Genomic DNA, 22,858 nt, shown 5'->3' with positions numbered 1-22,858 from the left:
AAGTTACACTCAAACACTTTGTTCAGTTCAATCATTACTTTATTTGCAAACAAAAGGTACACAAAAGTTACATTTAGCCACTTAAGCACTAGTGAAAAAGGTATCATAAAGTTATAACTTTATTTAGTTACTAAAAAGGTACAAAAAAGTTATGCTTTTCTGAGATACTGAAAAGGTACAGAAACAGTTCTAGTAAAAAGGTACAATAAAGTTATAACTTTATTTAGTTACTAAAAAAGTACAAAAAAGTTATACTTTTCTGAGATACTGAAAAGGTACAGAAAAAGTTCTAGTAAAGTTATAACTTTATTTAGTTACTAAAAAGGTACAAAAAAGTTATGCTTTTCTGAGGTACTGAAAAATGGAGAAATCGTATTTGTTAGGTATAACTTTTTAAAGCTTCATAAACCTCTCATGTATTATGAAAAGGTATCAAAAAAAATCATAACCTAACCTTTACTGGATCTGTTGTTTAAATGAAATTCTATTTTAATAGAGTATTCCTTTGAAGTTACTATTATATATCACCTGCTTTCTTGTAGTTATTATCATATAAATAAATATTCCTTTGAAGTAACTATAATATAAATAATTTTCTTTACGTTACTATTATATGAATAAATATTTTCTTTTAGCTACTATTATATAAGTATTTTCTTGAAGTTACTATTTATCATCTAGATATTCTCTTGCACTTACTACATCAAAAATATTTTCTTGTAGTTACTATTATATAAATACTTTCTGTAGTTACTATTATTTTACAATATAATACACAATAATGCAATAAATATACTCTCATGCTGACTTTCAGGGAGTGCCCTGCATTGACTATGACTCTCTCCAGCTTTGACACTAGCATACTCACTTTTATTCTCTGGTATTCACAACTATTTCACATAACCATTCCTAAAATAATCATTAATAGAATATCTCTTGTAAAGTTACAACAAACAATCATATTAATAGTTCTTAAAAGTTGAAATGTCTCATTTGTTCTATGTGGTTGAGTTCCTCCTGGCCAAGCTGACCAAAGCACTGATTTTTGTCCTCATTGAAAACTTGATTTCTGACAGGCCACTTTTCCCATGAATCGCCTCAGCATAATCTGTTGAAAAGCAGATGGTTTAGGAAAAATAGCTAGTAACATAATTGCAACTTTATTAATTCTTTCTTCATCACTTAAAATTCTAGGAATTAATGAATATGAATGGTGAAATTATATTGGTAGCATTTTATGGTAAACTTGCTATTTATTATTCACTGACAGGCACCATTAATCAGTTCAAGTAGCTATAGCGATACTTTTGTAATTTCAGTGATATTACTACTACATAAAGAGAATTGCTGTAGAACTCTTTTCTTTTGTGCTGTTATGAAAAAGTTTTAATTCATAATTACCAATTATTGCTCAAACAATGGTCTGGTTCAAACCTTTCCCAGGTTGACCAGCTCAGTGTTGGTGAAGAACACTGACATCAAATATCTGTCGACCTGTTCCCCTTCGTCTTCCTCTGTGTAGTTTTTATGTGTTTGGGATACACATAAACCCCAGTCCCAGGTATAAGCTCCACCATCTGTCAAGATAAGGAGCAATAACACAATTTACAAAATAATATAATTTTGCAATTAAAATGAGTCTCCTAAACAAGCAGGAAGTAAACAAGAAATTAAAGACATGTTTACCTCTAATGTCTTATCTTGACACAACACAATAGCATTGTAACAGTTGATCGGATTGCTAATATATTTACAATATGTTGTAAAGAGATTCAAAATGAAAAGCTTTTCAGTTCATTGTGAGTTAATGGTATATAATATCTATATAAATGTAATAGCAAAATCTATCTAAATGTAAATACCAGTGCATTACTTATTTGTTGGCTTTGATCTGTTTTATTTTACCTTAAATACCTCCCCAACAAGAGCCGGGTTCAAAGTCAAGAGATCCACTTTGTCTCTGACCATTGGACCCAAATGACCTTGACCCTTAATTATAACCCAGTGACCATGATCTTTGGTCAGTTGACTTATTCTTTATTTCCGACCAACTTTGCTTTATAATACCATAACAAAATGTTCATCAGTAAAAAGTGTCATAAAGAAATGTTCACCAGTGAAAAGATACTAAATTTGACCTTTACCATTGATCTTGAATTAAGTCATGTCATTAAATGCTCATTCATGAAAAGCTACAAAATTTGACCTTAACCTTTGATCCAGTGACCTTGACCTATGACCTTTGGTCAGTTGATTCCTTGTTGAATTCTGATCAACTTTGCTTCATCATGTCATAATAAATTGTTAAGCAGTAAAAAGATACAAAATCTGACTTTGACCTTTGATCCAATGACTTTGACCTTCGATAAGTTGATTTCTTGTTGTATTGTGACCAACTTTGCTTCATGATGTCTTTACAAAATGTTTACCGATAATTTAAGAGCAAAAAAAAAATGTTTAATGTTAAAATCCAATATGGCTGATTAGCAGCCATTTTGATTCAGATCTGCCGAAATATTACCAAGCAGAACTAGGATGCATGGGAAATCATCATGTAAATTTTTTAAAAAACTTACACCATTTACTTCCATCAATATTGTACAAAAGAAAAAAAATGGACAGACAGACGGACAACCTGATTACTATAAGGGAACATACCCGCATCTTCGATGTGGGGCCCTAATAATTGTAGAAATCAAAATTCCAAAAGAAAGCCATTTTTATTTCAGCTTGTAACCATATAAAGGCTGTCAAATTTCAATAAGGTTAGACAAAAGACAGAGGAGTCTTCTGAGATTACAAAAGCTTAAACAAAAGATCACAAAATCAGTACCTTAAATCAATGAACTCACCTTTGTTTGATTTGTTTTCGGCACTGATTCTCTTTGCAGCAGGGGGTTGAGGGGGAGGTTCATGGACCTCTATAACAGACTCATGAGGTGGAGCTGAGAATTCTTCATCTGTTGTTTCTGCCTGTATTTTCCCCCATCAGTGTGCACAGCTCTTGTTATCATCTAGAAAAAGAGAAAATATTAGAAAAAAATGTGATTTAAAAAATTGGAATTCTCTAATTTAACTGATGTATATACTGAGCTATACATAAAGGTTTCTGTAGGGAACAGGGTAAGGACATGCAGTGTGGAAGGAGAGGGATCATGCAACTTTACTGTGGAATATTTAAAATGGCACACTTCAATTTTTGAAGAATTTTTTTTTTCCCTTTCAAGTCATAGGAATATCAAGTTATTTTAATAACACAAAACAAGAAGCATAAATATCAGTTTTATCAAGTTGAAAGAATTCAAAATTTTACTCAAAAAAAATGAAATAAAATTCAATATGTTTTCAAAGGACGTCATTAAACAATATTTGATGAAGTATGCAGAAGTTGAACAGTGCCTGCTACTTGCATGCCATTTGCTTAAAAAACATTCAGATATATCTCTTTAAATTTCCTTTTTGAAAAGTTTTTAATCTTTTTAACGATATATGAAGATTATAAAAACAACATCCATTGTACTGCTCACATTTCTATTTTAGGTACTCTTACGTTTCAATTCAAATAGGTGAAGAAAATCATAGGAAATTTAGAAATTCCAAAGCTATTTAAGATTAACAAAAAATAAGTAAGCAACCATTTAAGTAGAAATTATTCAATCTTAAAATATATTGATAGGAAATTAAGATGCATTGGCTTTTAAATTTCTGTTATTTCATGTCATGAAGGAGAAATTCCAATAATGATTTCAATATTTGTAATGTGTTTGTTAACTTTATAAAAAACGAAAAAGTGTATACTTGTACAGGAAAAATATATATTCGGCACGGGGTTTGAGTATATATTAAGCTAGAAATTAAACATCACACTGAAATATCCTTCCTTTCCCTGAAGAACAAAGAATAAACAAATATCGAAAATCTTATTATACACCGAAACGGATTCTGGTAAGTAGATCTACTTTCCGAATTGTATACAAATATAGTAGCTCAGTAAACGAAAAATGTAATCGGTACCGAAATAATCGGTGTTTTTTAACAGATAGTACTGCCATCTGCCCATCTCTAAAGATCAAACATATAAGAAAAAAATATACATCGTCTCAGTCATGGTACTGTATTTATTTAATAAATTTGATATGTTTACTCTGCGTTTTGTATTGAATCCTTTCGATGAAAATACAATTGATGGCTTACCTGAAATATTCCCTGAAATGGCGACGATCTTCCCATGATATTCCCCAGAAAACCTGGGATTCATGAAGGATTTCATCAGCAAATGCGTATATACCAAGCTCTTTCACGGACGTTCCAATGTCTTCAAGGATATGATGAAGTAGGTATCGTCTTTCCAGTTAACCAAAACACGTTCCAATATTTTGTTTACTTCTTGTGACTCGCCGGGTTAGAGTTCAAAATCTAGAGGTCGATCGAATACAAAATTTACCCGCGCGCTTTTCATTGGCCAATTTGATAAGGCTATTTATAGTCACGCGAGATTAATTTTTCGCATAGGGCGTCGCTGCAATAACGATAAAGTCCTACATCATATTAATCATAACTATTTATTGTTAAATACAAATAGTATGGACACAACCATAATAATTGAAAACAAAAAATATTCCCTTTGTAACAATAACCAAGCAGCCGTCGTAAGTTGTTTACGACAATAACGTAAAACCTTTGGAACGATTTCCGGCACCATGCTGTCGTTACAAATGTATGTCTCGAATTTGACTCTTTTTCAACGGAAACACGGGAAATCGACTTCTAATGCAATTGAGAAACTATTGCTTAAATGATTAAATACACAGGTCTTCCTTCTGAAGTAATATTTTCATTGAAATCGGCATGATTTTCTCACATGATTGGTCAAGGTAACCGTGAATATTTGTGAAAGGCATGCTCGTTGTCTTATCGGAATTTGTGTTCAGTAGGTCTAATTATTTTAATTTGATATACAGTCCTACAGCAATTAACTGCACCATATGTTTTGTTAAGACCAAAATGTATGACCAGCAAGCGATGGTCGATCTATTGTTTTCCGCTGACTGGGGTGGAGCGAGGTGTGAAAAATTTACCTGAAGTGGACCGATGATTACCTCGGGCGATGTACAGTTAGCCGGACCTATTACGTAATTGTCCAGGTGTTTCACATGGACAACTTACTTTTAAAATCAATTCACAGCAGAAAAAAAACACCATAATAAGCGGGTTCCTACCTTTGACCATATAATAATAAATGATATTTTTTTGCCTAGTTAAAGAAGGAAAAAATGGGTACATGGGGGAAAATCTCATTATAACCGATATATATATGTATATACATAATAACTGGGTTCCACTGTACCAAAAATGTTCTAACTTTAAAGTTACAAAGTTTTTCACAAGAATTGGCATTGTTTTCTGAGTCCAGAAAAGGTACAAAAAGTTATACCAAAAATATTCAAAGTTTTTCACCAGCATTGCAATTATTTTCTAAGTCCAGAAAAGGTACTAAAAGTTATACCAGAATTTTTTAAAGTCCAGAAAAGTTACAAAAAGGTACACTAGTAAAGTTTAAGTTTAAATTAAGGTATCGAAAAGTTATAACTTTTTTGTACCTTTTATCAGGAGTACAAAAAAGTTACTGAAAAGGTACGAAAAAGTTATACCTATTTGTAACTTATTTCGGTATGGGTAACCTTTTCTGGGAGCATAATCCATCAGTTTTACTGATTTTCTTGTTGGAAAGAAATGACAGCTCTTGTCTCAAATTTCATATGTTGATTCCCCTTGTTCAATTGTTTTTTTATACGCCCGTGGAATGATGTATTATGTTTTAACACTGGAGGGCACACATTAGTTTCCGCTCAATAACTTGAGTAATTTTTAATGGATTCATTTCAAACTTGGTAGGAAGGTTCATTGCCATGAATGCTTCGACAAGTTAGTTAAGCAAAATTATTTGCCGGCTATTTACGGAGTTATGGCCAATAACATGAGAAATGTTGAATGGATTCATTTCAAACTTCAGCCATAATTTATGGATTTACGGCCTTTTGTAGAATTGTTGGAACACAATTTCTGCCCAAAAACTTTATGCACTTATGGCCCTTTGTTGCAAACTGAAAACTCTTTACGTTATAATTTGAGCCTGCTCAGAAAAACAAGATGGCCATCTGCCATAAATGATGATTTTAAAGAACTTTTGAATCAAGTTGCCTAGAGCAATGGTATTTGGCTAGTAGGTACCTAGCCTGGAGTGCTATAAACTCTTCTTAAATAAATGACATTGACTTACTTTCAAGGTCACTGGAGTCAGCTATGTAAAAACCTATAAGAAAACTTGTAAAGAATAACTAGGAGGCTCAAAGTGATGATCTTTGGCCAGTTTTTACCTGGTATAGTGCTATCAAATGTCCTCAACTTGATGATCTTGACATACAGGAGACCTTGGGTGATATTTTACCATTGGCATACTAGAAACTGTAGTAAAACGTTTCATTTAGTCTGGAATATTCTTAAGCCAAACGGCCCAGGGAGATAATATTTGGCCAGTAATATTCTGGAATCAAGAGCAATCACTTTTGTTTAAATGAATAATTACCTTCCCCCATATTCTAAGGGTCAAACAAATTGAAAACAACTTATTCTGAATTACCATGCTTAGTGTGGTGATATTTGGCCAGTAAATGTCTCAGAATAAAGTGCTATCACTTTTGTTCAATTGAATAACCTTGACTCATATTCAAGGTCACAATAAACAAAAGGCCTAGGATGGTAATATTTGGCAATTAACATGTTAGAATGAGGGGCTTTGATGTCTGTGGAAATGAATGACCTTGACCAACCTTCAAGGTTACATGTCAAATGTGTGAAAACATAAGTGACTATTTCTGAATATTGAAGACATCTAAGGTAATATTTGGCCAGAAACATACTTGAATGAAGGGTTATAAAATTTGTGAAAATGCTTGACCTTGACCCAATTTCAAGGCCATATGTTTAAATTTGTTAAAACCTTTAATTGACTTCTGAATAATAAAAGAGGCCAGCTGAAGTTCATGATACATGTATTGTATTTACATTTGCATGGCATTGTCACTATATAATCTATTTGAAAGCTGTGTCGTTGATGGGACTTTATATGCCTTGCACCACGTGACACAACATGACGGCTGCTGAATATCGCTGGCATTGTGAGACTTGACGATGTAAATGTGTAAAAAGAAATTGAGAAAATGTTTAAAAATTACTTTCATTACAACAACAAAAAAGGTCTGCAATATCGTACAAATGCAAATCGGTTGAAATAACCAATGAAAACAATTTTAACACTCATACCATTTTATCAGAAATATCATCTGTTACACTGCACTGATCCACAGCACTGATCCACAGCACTGATTCACAGGGGTTTGTTACAAATGTCTGAAATACACATATGCTATACTGATCATATGGGTCAAAGCACACATACAAATATGTACACAAGGCATAGGTGTATTTAAGACATTTGTAACGAATCCCTGTGCTCTGTCACACAATCACTCGCTTCAAATGCTATCACGCGTCTATCGGCCACAGTTTCCCAAGTTTCTGACGACATGTCAAATAATGAGGCTGTTGTAGAATTTACCAACTGAAGTGGAGTTCCATGCAATCAACAAATAAATGCATGCTTAGATTCTTCACAAACTTTAACTTTTCTCATTGCTCATTCAACTTCCAAAAATAACTCCTTTGTGGACGGCATTACAGTGTTAATGTAGCAGACCCATTTTCCAGGGATAACAAAAAAACTTGTCTTAGGGTTCTTTCCTTTTATTCCGATCCATATGACAGACTAGTTGACCAAACTCTACAAATATACACAAATAATACTTACAAACATAATACATAAAAATATTAGATATACATATACAGAGATATACATTTCATTTTCCTTGTCAAATCTACAAAGACTGATCTTTACTTATATATTGAAAGAATTACTTTTATAACTAGAACACTGACAGGTCAGTAAGGGCCCCGTCTTGTGGCAATATATTCCCCATAATCATCAAGAAGCAATCTGCCCATATAGCTGAGCTTGACGTTTGACATTTGGACAAATGGCAGGCAAAATATACATATTGCATGTACTTTGATGTGAGTCTTGTTTCTTTCCACCTCCATATTTGCTGGGCTAACAAATGTAAATACCGGTGCAATACTCATTTGTTAGCTTTGATTTGTTTTATTTCACCTAATATATACCTCCTCCATCAAGAGCCAGGGTCAAAGTCAGAGATCCACTTTGTCTTTGACCCCAAATGACCTTGACCATTAACCCAGTGACCCTGATCTTTGGTCAGTTGACTTATCCTTTAATTCCGACCAACTTTGCTTTTTAATATCATAACAAAATGTTAATCGGTGAAAAATACAAAACTTCACCTTGACCCTTTGGACCCCGTAACCTGGACCTAAGGTCAGTTGCTTTATAATGTCATAACAAAATGTTCATCAGGGAAAAGGTACAAAATTTAACCTTCACCTTTGACCCAGTGACCTGGACCTTTGGTCAATTGACTCCTTGTTTAATTCTGAGCAACATTGCTTCAAAGTGTCATAGCGAAGTGCTCACCAGTGAAAAGATACAAATTTGAACCTTGACCTTTGACACAGACCTTTGGTCAGTTGACTCCTTGTTTAATTCTGATCAACCTTGCTTCATCATGTCATAACAAAATGTTCATCTGTGAAAAGATGCAAAATTTGACCTTGACCTTTGACCCAGTGACCTGGACCTTTGGTCAATTGACTCCTTGTTGAATTCTGAGCAACATTGCTTCAAAGTGTCATAGCGAAGTGCTCACCAGTGAAAAGATACAAATTTGAACCTTGACCTTTGACCCAGACCATTGGTCAGTTGACTCCTTGTTTAATTCTGATCAACCTTGCTTCATCATGTCATAACAAAATGTTCATCAGTGAAAAGATGCAAAATTTGACCTTGACCTTTGACCTCGACTTTTTACCTCAGTGTGTCTCTTTGTTTAAATCCGAACAACTTTGCTTCATAATGTCATAGCCAAATGTTCACCAGTGAAAAGCTATGAAATTTGACCTTGACCCCTGACCGGATGACCTTGACCTTTGGTCAGTTGACTCCTTGTTTGATTCTGATCAACTTTGCTTCATAATGTCATAACAAAATGTTCATCAGTGAAAAGATGTAAAATTTGACCTTGACCTTTGAACCTAATGACCTTGACCTTTTACCTTGACTTTTTACCTCAATATGTATTTTTGTAAACTGAACATCTTGACCAAGTTTCATGTACATAGGTCAATAAATACAAAAGTTATCAGCCAGGAACAAAATTTGTTAAATCTAATAAATCTTATCTTTACATAATTTATTAATTCATAGTTTTTCTTTCATTTACAGGTACAAATGTACCACTGGAGCAACATGGCCAAATTTCAAAGGGCTTGACATTGATGGTGTCAAGACTGTTATTGATCAATTCCATTATAACGATGATGTGAAGTACGGGAAATCCAAGATCTTTATCCGGTCGCCACAGACTTTGTTCGCCCTGGAGGAAGAGAGGGACAGATGTCTACCAAAGATCATCATTTTTTTGCAGAAGGTGTGCATTCAGACCTATAGTAATCATAGTTTCTGTCTGTCTTCAGACCTTTGGGAATCATAGTGTCTGTCCATCTTCAGACTCATAGTAATCATAGTGTTTGTCTGTCTGTCTTCACTTGCATTTCTGGAGATTATCTCAGAATTAAAAAGACTGATCATTCTGAAATTGACATAGTTCTTAAGTCAAGTCAAAAGTATTTTTTGCTTAAAATAGACCATGGGGACACAGTCAGACACATAGAAAGGCCATTGCTGACCTAATCAAGTATTCTTGTAAAAATGTTATGATTTTGATTTCAGAATTTGAGTACATCATGTATCCATTGTAAAACAGATGCTAATTTCTATTGCGAAAATTTCTATAATTTGGTCTGTATACAGCATAAAATTTAACTACTATGTACTTCTTAGTGATTTTTAGCTCACCTGGCACGAAGTGCCAAGTGAGCTTATGCCGTGGTGCGGCGTCCGGCGTCCGGCCGGCGTCTGTCCGGCGTCAATATTTTACTTTAAACGACTTCTTCTTAATAACCGAAAGGCCTAGGGTGATGATATTTGGCCAGAAGCAAACTGGGATGAAGGGCTACCAAGCTTGTTCAAATAAATGACTTTCATCTATTTTCAAGGTCACAGGGGTCAAATATGTTAAAAACTTTAAACAACTTCTTCTCAATAACCGAACTGCCCAGGGAGATGATATTTGGTAAGTAGCATGCTAGGGTGAAGGGCTACCAAGTTTGTTCAAATGAATGACCTTCACCCATATTCAAGGTCACAGGGGTCAAATATGTTAGAGACTTTAAACAACTTCTTCTCAATAACCAAAATGCCCAGGGTGATGATATTGGGCCAGTAGCTAGCTGAGATGAAGGGCTACAAAGTTTGTTCAAATGAATGACCTTCACCCATATTCAAGGTCACAGGGGTCAAATATGTTAAAAACTTTAAACAACTTCTTCTGAATAACCAAAATGCCCTGGGTGATGATATTTAGTCAGTAGCATACTAGGATCAAGGGCTACCAAGTTTGTTTAAATGTATGACCTTGAATCATATTCAAGGTCACAAGGAGCAAATATGTTTAAAATATTTCAACAACTTGTTCTGAATAACCAAAAGGCTCAGGATGTTGATATTTAGTTAGTAGCATATGCTGGGATCAAGGACTACTATGTTTGTTAAAGTGAATGACTTTGACTTATATTCAAGGTCACAGGGGTCAAATTTGTTTAAAATCTTTAAACAACCTCTTATGAATAACCATGGGTCTCAGGATGTTTATACTTTGCAAGTTGCATCCTGAGATGAAAGGCTATACAATGTGTTCAACATAATGACTTTGTTCGACTTTCAATCACAGGGGTGAAATGTTTTAAAAAAAATTAAAAGGGTCTTTTGAACGAATTTTAATCATAAATACTGATATTTTGCCTGTAGCTTTATTTTAGATCATTTTTAAGGTTACAAGTGTGAGTTTTATACCAGGTGAGCGATGCAGGCCCATTGGGCCTCTTGTTGGGTTTTTTTTCCGTGATTATTTTATCTCTTATACAGTAAATGTGAAATCAGCAAAGTTTTCAACCATATTTGAACTCTTTTACTTTGATTCCATAATACATACATGTAGTATTATATCATTATGACGGTTCAATAATCCTGCATTTCATCTCCTGTAAAATTCCTGTGATTATAATCAACTAGCATGATGAATGTAAATGAGCTGAAATGACTTTAATGTATTTGATTTTCTTTTTTGTCCTGCAGATGTGGCGTGGAGCCATTGCTCGGCGAAAGGCCAAGTTCATGCGTGCCATCTATCTAATCATGATGCGCTTCAGGAAGTACAAGATGAGGCGCTACATCAAAAGCTGTGTGGAACGGTTCAAGTCAGTAGCTTTATTTCTCACCTTGTGCTGATGACTGTTCTCAAATCTTCTGATTAAAACCTTAATTTACACTTGATGCCCACAATTTTATCAATAAATTAGAACTATTACAAACCAATGACTTTGTTCGGTAGCAATTTTGCACTCGTTCATTATGTCTCGCCTTCAAATGAAGGGAGACAAATTGTAATAGTTCTGGTTCTTATAGTTTGATCTTGTCCTGGCCGTAACTTTTGAACAATTAAAGATATCTTGAAGAAACTTGCAGTATACCTGCATCACTCACAGACGGTGTGCAGTGCACTATGCTTAAGTCATTGTGACCTTGACCATTAGGTTAAAGGTCTAATATGTACAACTTTTTCAGGAACATCTAGAGCCTTTTCGTTTATGCGGAAGAACCGATTTGTCCGTTTTTAAATTTAACAATTTTGGTATAAATCCTGGTGGACCTGCAAATGTTCATGCAGGCCCTGCAAGGCTTTGTCAAGGCTCGCCTGAAAGCAGCATCAGATTACTAGGTCCAAGTTTATTTGATAAATTAACAACTGTGGTCCGACTTGTTTAACTGTTTAAACGAAAACGCCCTAGTCTGGGCTGTAACTTTGACTGTAAAAGCATATTTTCGTTTGGGTTAAATTTTGTCGTTTTTGTATGGAGATAAATTTGTTGGGATTACATTTTGTGGAATATATAATTTAAAACCCTATGTAGTTTGGTAACATATGATGATAACACATAATGTACACATTAGACTCGCATAGACGTACATGCACCTTAATTGTCAGTAGTTCTTATAATAGCAGACAAGAAACATGTCCCTTCTTAAATGGTTTCAATCATCCAAAGTATGGGAGCCATCTATTCTTGGTAGAGGTGTGTATCGCATGGGTTCTGATGATACAAAACCTATCACGATACATGGGTCACAACACGATACATATCGTGATACTTATCACAACTTTCTTTACAAATCTGTTTTAATAGTTTTCCTTGACTTGAAGCATTTATAACCTTGATATGAAAGTTAAAAAAACAACCCACAAAGTGTTTGTATTCCATGCTCAATTAATCTGTTTTAAGTGATTTATTTTTAGTCACCTGGGGGAACCCCAGTGGGGACTATTAATTTCAGTTTCAGTCCCAGATTTTGACCTCTGTTGTCTTGGGCTGTTAAGTGTGTGCTTCTGTCAGAATATACCTGGCGCTAATTACAAGCTCTTGGATAACTCAGATATCGATTTCCATTTTAAACAGGAATAGCATAAAACCTAAAGGCATTCCAAATTTCACACAGGAATTACATTTAACCTAAAGATGTTACAAGTATAAATCGGGCACCTTTGAGGTTCCCGAAGGGGTAAACTGTCGTATTATAAATTGCTATTGATTGATTTAGATATTTTATGTCTGACCAACGACTACCGTTAATAATTGCGTATAGTGCACACTTTTTTAAGGAAAAATGAAGTGTCAAGAAAGGGGTGTACACATATTCAAGAACAATCCAAAACCAGTCATTGGTAGCGACCATTTTTTCGTAAATTTTTTGAAATTTTTTCAGAAATGTTTTGAAATATGCTCGCAGCAATAAACTGCGAAATTTCGTTGAATAACCAAGATTGGATTGAGAACCCGAGAAAAGTAGGCCCAACTTTTCAGGACGTTACATTGTGAATTGATAAATACCACTTATCGGAAAACATAACGAAGAATTACATCACATTTATCACTCTGGGGGTTAAAATGTCGTTCTTGGGTAAAATCATGCTGAACTGTACAATCTTGACAGTAGGAATGTGTCAAAACGACATGGGTAAAGTGGCAAAGTTAGCAAGTTTGTGTACCGCAAAGAGTCGAGGTCCCATGATACTATTAACCTGCAGGAATTTACAAGGTGACATCTCTGCGAATTGAACAGATAATGATAAAAGTTTGAGTTTGAAAAATAAATATTAATGGGTTCAAAACAGCCAAATACATTCCGATCTTTTCTTTGCAAAGGAGAATTGCTGAAATCACAATTGTTTGGTGTTCTTCATGTCTCGCGAATTTGGCTATTGGTGGTCCTCATTGGACCTGTTTGAGTGACTGCCTTTAAGTGTACACACTCTGCCGATATCAATGACTGATTCAGTCAGATTTGCAGACAATCAGAAATCTACTTGGAAAAGTGTATTTCTTATAAAAAAGAAAAGTAAAAGATTTCTCCGTATATAAGATTGAATCTTTTCTGAAACTTATTGTTGTGATACAACATCGTTATATTCCAATAACCTGTTAAGCCGATACCAGGTGACCGTGTCAGCGCGCAGATCTCCTCGTATTCGAGGTGTCGGTCAATGCTAAAGTTGTAATTGTGACATGCTTTCTTATTAATTCCATGTATTAGCATGGCTACCTGAACAGTGTGTATGTATTTACACCTGATCATTGTTTACCATTGTGATTGACAGGTGGAAATATATACATTGCATCTTGGTCAATTTATCGGAAAATGATCATACAGAATGATGGGGTGACTTTCATGTCAATCTGACATATTTCTAGTTTTTAGTTGTTTTAAATAAACACATTCATTCAGATGATTAATTATGATGGGAAATCTGATTACTCTAATGCCTTATCAAGTATCAAGTAATTTAGGTGTTGACTGTTGTCCCTTCAAGTAGGAGGAGATATGTTGAAATCTGGAACGGGTAGAGCAGGTGCTGTTGGTAATATATAATGTCGGTTTTACAAAAATTTGTTGGAGAAACTTTGATCCTATTGATAGGTATAATTTCCCTTTTTTTTCTGAAATAAATGATTTGTTGTTGTTTTCTAAGCGGCTGCAAATCCGACTGAATCAGACGGCGATACTGGAAGAGTGCGTTTACTTAAAGGCAGTCAGTCAAACAGATACTGACGAGGACCGCTAACAACAGAATTATGGAGTCATTAAAACACCAAACTCTTTAAGTTTCAGCTTTTCCTTCTCTTAAGAGACAAAAATGAAATGTATTTGACTGTTTTCAGTCCCTAAATAATTATCTTTTAAACTCTTATTGACATCATTGCCTGTTCAAACCGTAATTTAGGTGTCCCTCTGAGTTCCTGCCTGTTAATAGTATGTCACGACCTAGGCTCTTTACAATACAAAAAACCTCTAACTTCGCGACTTTCCACGTGTCGTGCTGGCACAATTGAATATTGAAGCATAAGTTTACACAAGAACGGTATAATGTGAGTCCTAAAATTACCATGCAATACGCCAACATATTTTCCCAATCACTGTACTTATCAGTTGAAATCGTCGAAGAGATCTGAAATTTTGGCCTACTGTACTGAAGTATTTTTTCATATTTTACCGTGTAATATAGATTTGAATTACGAATGGTTGTGATGGTAAAATAAGTCAAACATTCTGGAATTATTATGCGAAATTTTACCAGTTTATTGCCGCAAGTACTTTGCCGGTAAATGGTCACAATACATGACTGATAATTAGTCTAACTGGCCGTATACATGTATGTATAACTTTTTTAAAGTATCGCGATGCATCGGCACTCAAGAAATGATACGATTCATCGTCACATTGGTGAATCGTTACACCTCTAATTCTTGGACTTCCTTCACCAAATGGGGCTAGTTCTAAGGATAAAGCTGTTCAAATAAACGCATCTAAGGAGTTACAGCCGTGCGATTGTACAGTTAATGGTAAACTCAAATCACTGATCAAACTGTATGCAGTGGAGGAACTGGTGCATAACAAACAGTGCATTGTTGACGACCTCTGACTGGCCGGATTACTGAGGCCTGTAAATATTGACGTGTGCTGACGTAACGTTACCTGTGTAACAATAATGTTACAAATATAACGCTTGATAGACAGGCTGTTGTTATAAGTGTTTACCTCTGTGCCTGTGACGATAAATACACCGTTAATCATGACTTGTGTCTAAATGTAAATACACCATGGTTTTGTTATAAAATTAGTAGTTTATTTAATATTTTTGTTTAGTTTATATTTTGTGTGTTAAAATTTCGTTGGGATTATATAACAAAAGTACATTTGTAACGAAATATTATGCTTTAACAGTAAACTGTTAAAGATATCTTGATGGAACATGGAGTTAACCTGCATCACCCACAGACAGTGTGCAGTGCACTGTCATTAAATCATTGTGACCTTGACCCTTACGACAAAGATCAAATATGTGCATATTTTTTTTTAGGAACACATTTTTAGCTCACCTGGTCCGAAGGACCATAGTGAGCTTATGCCGTGGCACAGCGTCCGTCGTCAACTTTTTCTTTAAAACCTATCTCCTCCTAAACGCAAAAGAGGATTTCAACCAAGTTTAGTCTGAAGCATCACTACGAGATGGCAATCATTTGTTAAATAAATGACGTTGGTTCGACCCCTGAGGCCAGGGGGGTGGGGCCCTGTAGGGGAACTTAGCGAAATTTGCTTTAAAACGCATCTCCTGCTAAACACCAGAGAGGATTTCAACCAAATTTAGTCTGAAGCATCAGAAGGGAAGGGCAATCATTTTGTAAATAAATGAGGTTTGTTCGATCCCTGAGGCCAGGGGGCAGGGCCCTTTAAGGGAACTTAGCTAAATTTGCTTTAAAACTAGGGGAGGGCAATCATTTGGCAATCAAATACAGTCTGAAGCATCACTAGGGGAGGGCAATCATTTCTTAAATAAATGAGGTTGGTTCAACCCCCGAGGCCAGGGGGGCAGGGCCCTGAAGGGGAACTTAGCTCTTAGAACTTAGAACTGAGCCATAAAACGCATCTCCTCCAAAACGCCTGGGAAGATTTCAACAAAATTCGCTCTGAAAATTCATTGGGGGAGGGCAATCATTTCCTAAATAAATGAGGCTGGTTTGACCCCTGGGGCTAAGAAGACCAGGCCCCAAGGAGGAAAATTATCTAATATTTTGCCGTAAGATGCTAATTATACTCCCTAATTGCCTGAGTGGATTAATTGTACAAAATTTGGTCAAAAACATTAATGAGGAAGAAGAAACATTTCTTAATTGAATGTGGTTGATTTGACCCCTGCGGTCCTAAGAAATGGTACAGCTAGATTATCATATTCTATGGTGTAGTTTTTAGGTCACCTGAGCTTTGCTCAAGTGACCCATTCCAATCACTTTCCGTCCGTCGTCGTCTGTCGTGCGTAAACTTTATACATTATCAACTTCTTCTCAAGAACCAGTGGATGGAATTTTTTCAAACTTGGTCAGAATCATCCTTGGTAGATGAGGCTACCAAATTGTAAAATTGGGATTCCTACCCAAACCCTATGGGCCAGGGCGGAGCCCAAAAGGGAAAATTAACCAATATTTCAAAAATCTTCTTCTCCAGACTCAGAGGTATTATAGTCATTTTCTCTGCATGGATGGAAAGATCATCAGGGGCTTTATTTAAATTGTAAATTTCAGGACCCCCGAGCTATCTATTCTCCCTTGGGGAGAGGGTAAAGTTTACTAGTTTATATAGGGAAACAACACTTTTGGGTATATTTTGACAATTTTCTTTTGGAAATTATTCTTACTTTGTGAGAATTATCCTTAAAGGAAGATAGTTTTAAATTGTAAAATTGGAATTCCTACCCCAACCCTAGGGGCCAGGGCTGGGCCCCAAAGGGAAAATTAACCAATATTTCAAAAATCTTCATCTCCAGACTCAGAGGTATTACAGTCATTTTCTCTGCATGGATGGAAAGATCATCAGGGGCTTTATTAAAATTTTAAATTTCAGGTCCCCCCGAGCTATCCGTTCTCCCTTGGGGAGGGGGTATTTTACTATAGTCTATATAGGGAAACAACACTTTTGGGTATATTTTGACGATTTTCTGTTGGGAATTATTCTTACATGGTGAGAATTATCCTTAAAGGAAGATAGTTTTAAATTCTAAAATTGGAATTCCTACCCCAACCCTAGGGGCCAGGGCTGGGCCCAAAAGGGAAAATTAACCAATATTTCAAAAATCTTCATCTCCAGACTCAGAGGTATTACAGTCATTTTCTCTGCATGGATGGAAAGATCATCAGGGGCTTTATTAAAATTTTAAATTTCAGGTCCCCTCGAGCTATCTGTTCTCCCTTGGGGAGGGGGTATTTTACTATAGTCTATATATGGGAAACAACACTTTTGGGTATATTTTGACGATTTTCTGTTGGAAATTATTCTTACATGGTGAGAATTATCCTTAAAGGAAGATAGTTTTAAATTCTAAAAGTGGAATTCCTACCCCAACCCTAGGGGCCAGGGCTGGGCCCAAAAGGGAAAATTAACCAATATTTCAAAAATCTTCATCTCCAGACTCAGAGGTATTACAGTCATTTTCTCTGCATGGATGGAAAGATCATCAGGGGCTTTATTAAAATTTTAAATTTCAGGTCCCCCCGAGCTATCCGTTCTCCCTTGGGGAGGGGGTAATTTTACGATAGTTTATATAGGGAAACAACACTTTTGGGTATATTTTGACGATTTTCTGTTGGAAATTATTCTTACATGGTGAGAATTATCGTTGAAGGAAGATGGTTTTAAATTATAAAATTGGGATTCCTACCCCAACCCTAGGGGCCAGGGCGGGGCTCCAAAGGGAAATTTAACCAATTTTTCAAAAATCTTTAATGATTTTCTGTTGGAAATTATTTTTACTTGGTCAGAATCATCTTTGGTGGATGATGGTATCACATTGTAAACTTGGAATTCCTGCCCCATCCCCAGGGGTTAGAGCTGGGCCCCAAAGGGAACATTTACAAATATTTTAAAATTCTTATCCTTTGATGACATGACAAGTATTGTATTTCACTTAGTTTACATGCTGATTTCCACATCACATCTAAACAATAAAATAAAGCTACCAGTACCTATGATATAACTCAGGTGACCGCTAAGGCCCTTGGGCCTCTTGTCATAAATTGTTAAAAAATGGTTTCTAGGTTTATAAAAGCTTACAGTTGAATGAAAATTAAAGTATTGTCTAATTACACCATGTAATATCACATATTACTTATTTCAAAATCTGTTAATATGGCAACTCAATGGAGGCCCCTGATTAGTTGAAAGTCAGATATTGTGGTCCCAGTTGGGTTAGAACATAGCTCCTGTCTGGTTTTGATGAAATTTCATATAAAGATGTACTAATGCATTCAGTTGAAATGACTTGTATATAAAACCAGGTGAGCGATACAGGTCCAATGGACCTCTTGTTTAACAAAGAATGCGATCAGCATTACATATGACGATATGGCATATATTTAGCTCACCTGGTCCGTCGTCCGGCCAGCCGGCATCCGGCGTCAATATTTTACTTTAAACAACTTCTTACCAAAAGGCCTAGGGTGATGGTATTTGCCCAGAAGCAAATTTGGATGAAGGACTACCAAGTTTGTTCAAATAAATGACCTTCACCTATTTTCAAGGTCACAGGGGTCAAATATGTTAAAAACTGGCTAGTAACATGCTGGGATGAAGGGCTATCAAGTTTGTTAAAATGAATGACCTTCGTCCATTTTAAAGGTCGCAGGGGTTAATTGTCTTAAAAAATCTTGATACAACTTCTGCTGAATAACTAAGAGGCCGAGGCTAATGATATTTGGCAAGTAACATGCTAGAATGAAGGGCTACCAAGTTTGTTCAACTGAATGACCTTTACTTATATTCAAGGTCACAGGGGTCAAATATGTTAAAAACCTTTAAACAACTTCTTCTCAATAACCAAAACGCCTAGGATGATGCTTTTTGGCCAGTAGCATGCTGTAATGAAGGGCTGCCAAGTTTGTTCGAATGAATGACCTTGACTTATATTCAAGGTCACATGGGTCAAATATGTTTTAAACCTTTTAACAACTTCTTTTGAATAACTATATATAACCAAGAGGCTTAGGATAATGATATTTGGCCAGTAGCATGCTGGCAAGAAGTTATACCAAGTTTGTTCAAATGAATGACCTTGACTTATATTCTAGGTCACAGGGGTCAAATATGTTTAAAACCTTTGAACCACTTCTTCTGAATAACTACGAGGCCTAGGGTTAAGGTATTTCGCCATTAGCATGCTGGGAACAAGGGCTACCTATTTTGTTCAAAAGAATTACCTTGACTTATATTCAAGGTCACAGGGGTCAAATATGTTAAAAACCTTTTAACAACTTCTTTTGAATAACTATATATAGCTAAGAGGCATAGGGTTAAGATATTTGGCCAGTAGCATGCTGTGATTAAGAACTACCAAGTCCATTCGTCCATTTTCAAGGTCACAGCGGTCAATTGTCTTAACAAATCTTTAAACAACATCTTCTGAATAACTAAGAAGCCTAGGATAATGATATTTGGCCAGGATAAAGGGCTACCAAGTTTGTTCAAATGAATGACCTTGACTTATATTCAAGGTCACAGGGGTCAAATATGTTTAAAACCTTTAAACAACTTCCTCTCATTAACCGAAAGTCTTAGGATGATGTTATTTGGCCAGTAGCATGCTGGGATAAAGGGCAACCAAGTTTATTCAAATGAATGACCTTTACATATATTCAAGGTCACAGGGGCCGATGATATTTGGTCATTAACAGGCTGGGATGAAGGGCTACCAATTTTGTCAAAATGAATGACCTTCGCCCATATTCAAGGTCACAGTGGTCAATATATGTTTAAATCTTTAAATGACTTGTTCTGTATAACCAATAGATCCAGGGTTATGATATTTTGCCAAAAGCATGCTTGGTTGGAAGACTTTAAACTCTGTTCAACCTAATGTCCTTTTTCTACATTCAAGGTCACAGGCGTCATATGTTTAAATCTTTTAATAGGCTCTTATGAGTCAAACNCTCACCTGCTCGAAGGGCTAGTGAGCTTATGCCATGGTGCGTCATCCGTCCGTTAACTTTTCCTTTTAACAACTTCTGAAGAATGGACAGGCCTAGTGGGTGATAGCTTCGTTGGAAGGAGCCTGACAAGGTCACAGGGGTCAAATATGTCAAAAACTTCAAACGACTTCTTCTGAAGAACTAAATGATATAGAATCTTCATATTTGGCTGTTTGCTTCATGAGACAGAGCCAGACAAAGTTTGGAAATGAAAATAACCTTGACCCACTTTCAAGGTCACAGGGGTCAAATGTCTTAATAACCAAAAGGCACAGGGTACTGAAATTGGGCCTGTAGCATGCTGGGATGAAGGGCTACCAAGTTTGTTCAAATGAATGATCTTGACACACTTTCAACCTAATGTCCTTGTTCTACATTCAAGGTCACAGGCGCCATATGTTTAAATCTTTTAATAGGTTCTTACGAATCAAAAGCTGATATTCTGCCTACGTATACATGAACTGTATTTTAGTCCACTTTTATGATTACAAGGGTGAGATTAATACCCGGTGAGCGAAGCAGGCCCATTCAGCCTCTTGTTCAATTGAAGATTTTTTTTAAGGTGACAACAGATAAATGTTTTTGATTTTGTTCCTTCCAGGAATGTACGTAACATGAAGGACTTTGGAAAGTCAATTCAGTGGCCAAAGCCTCCCTCTGTACTGGAAGGCATGGTTGCATTGCTACAGAAGACACATGGTCGGTGAGTTGAAACATCATCATTGAGATTGTATGCTTTCTCATAGTCACACACATCTTTCCAAAAGACTTCGGTCCCCGAAAAAGATAAAATCTTTTTTTAAGCCTCTCTCGACAGGAGCCGGGCGGCTTATTAATTTTGATTGTGGTTGTAGACTGAAGTCATGCGGTGTGTTAAGTGTGTTTAATTTCTATAGTTAATTATGTTATAGTAAAAAGAAAGTAAGAAGCTATGCTACTCACCTAGCTTATATCAAGCCCTCTGTCGTTCTTTTCCAAATATAAAAATGCTAATAAGTTGTAAGCCTCTGGTGTGTCTTGTATGTAGTTCGACTGTCAGAATGCGGTTGAGGTCAGTAGAATGTTTTATTCAAGTTCTTTGATCACTCGAGATTAAAGCGTTTACATGTCACGGATTTATTTTCAACATGTGGTGTTTCTAATTTATTTTAGTTCTTTGGCAAGTAAAGTAATGCTCCAGTTTATTTCAGTTCTTTGGTTAGTAAAATGATGACATGTATAAAAAAACATCTGAAGGTGGAAGTATGACCACATACATAATGTTGCGAATGGCGGCGAAATTTATTTGCTGTGCTTAGGTAGACATGACAACATGGGCAAGCATATAGGGGATGTAAACAACAGGGTTCGCACAGACCTTGAAAAGTGCTTGGTTTTTGAGGCAGTCTATGAAAAGTGCTGAATCTGGCATAAATGGAAAAAATAGTTGTGGAAAAGTGCTTGATTTTCATGAAAAAGTGCTTGAAATACTTCACCCAGTTCTTGAATATGATCTCATGTCGATTTAAATAAAAATAATTATGAAAATTGCGTTGCAGTGCTTTTTTGCGGCAATAACTGTCCTATACTATTAATCAAACCATTGTGCAGATCATCCAGACGCTTGAATATACCTGCCTCTTATGTCACAAATCAAGCGTCTGTACGGCACCATATATTGGAACCTTCAGTGTTTTTAGGTTTCAGTCAAGCGGCATGGCATGCTTCGGTGACAGAGATAATATGTTTAGGTAGCAGAGTACAGTAGAAATGGCATTACCCTAAAAATAAAGGGCATGTCTTGGATAAACATGGATAGCGGATTCATCCTGCACAACACGCCTACATATATATATATATATATTGATAAACTACATTTTGAACACGTTTTTTTAGAAGAATGAATATTTTTTCAAAAAGTGAATTCCCCAGATTTGGGACTTGTGAAAACCATGGTTACCGCATCGAAAATGCAAAAAAAATTGCAAAAAAACATGATTTTTAACCCAAAATTTGACCCACAGAAGTAGTATTTTTCTTCTTAAAACCTGTCTAAAATTAAATATCACCTACTCGGTCACAGATACTCACATTTTAGCATAGGTCGTCAAACTAGATTTTTCTCAATATTTACACATGTGCTGAGTACAAAAATAGACTACGTGAAAATTAAAGCTAGCTTTTGTTGTGTAGACACAGATTCGTAAATGGCCAAAAATTTAGTCTCAAGCCAAATTCGATTTTTTTTTTTTTTTTAAATGTGAAGCCAACATAGTCCAATTCATCATGTATATGCCAATTTTAGAGCTGTTTTTTTAAACTTTTGATACATGTAATATTACAGGGGTTATTCATTGTACAAAAATATCACCCATGGCCACCGTACGCTTACTGTACACTGCTTCCTTATACATCCCTTTCTTTTTCCCAAAATTTAATCAAAACCTTTTGAATGTCTGGAAAATGACACAATGAACAAAAAGATGTATCCGTTTCCTTT

General features: G+C 35.6%; 1 protein-coding gene and 1 long non-coding RNA gene across 4 annotated transcripts in view; one reads left to right on the top strand and one right to left on the bottom strand.

The window, feature by feature from the left end:
• Positions 1-22,858, top strand: part of LOC110466938 (unconventional myosin-Id-like) — a 194,660-nt gene that overhangs the window by 127,150 nt on the left and 44,652 nt on the right. For all 3 annotated transcript variants that reach the window (XM_021523762.1, XM_021523752.1, XM_021523771.1), the window contains 3 exons: positions 9,416-9,620; positions 11,387-11,508; positions 20,981-21,082. In XM_021523762.1, the coding sequence (XP_021379437.1) occupies positions 9,416-9,620; positions 11,387-11,508; positions 20,981-21,082 (429 nt within the window). The remainder of the gene's footprint in view (positions 1-9,415; positions 9,621-11,386; positions 11,509-20,980; positions 21,083-22,858) is intronic.
• LOC110466955 lies at positions 430-5,664 on the bottom strand. The gene is made up of 4 exons (XR_002464787.1): positions 4,195-5,664; positions 2,853-3,014; positions 1,402-1,577; positions 430-1,108 (listed from the first exon to the last, which is right to left on the bottom strand). It is a non-coding gene; the product is annotated as an uncharacterized LOC110466955 (long non-coding RNA).

The sequence above is a fragment of the Mizuhopecten yessoensis genome, unplaced genomic scaffold (assembly GCF_002113885.1).
Source record: "Mizuhopecten yessoensis strain PY_sf001 unplaced genomic scaffold, ASM211388v2 scaffold1713, whole genome shotgun sequence".
NCBI lineage: Eukaryota > Metazoa > Mollusca > Bivalvia > Pectinida > Pectinidae > Mizuhopecten > Mizuhopecten yessoensis.
This window is presented reverse-complemented; position numbering and strand designations above follow the sequence as displayed.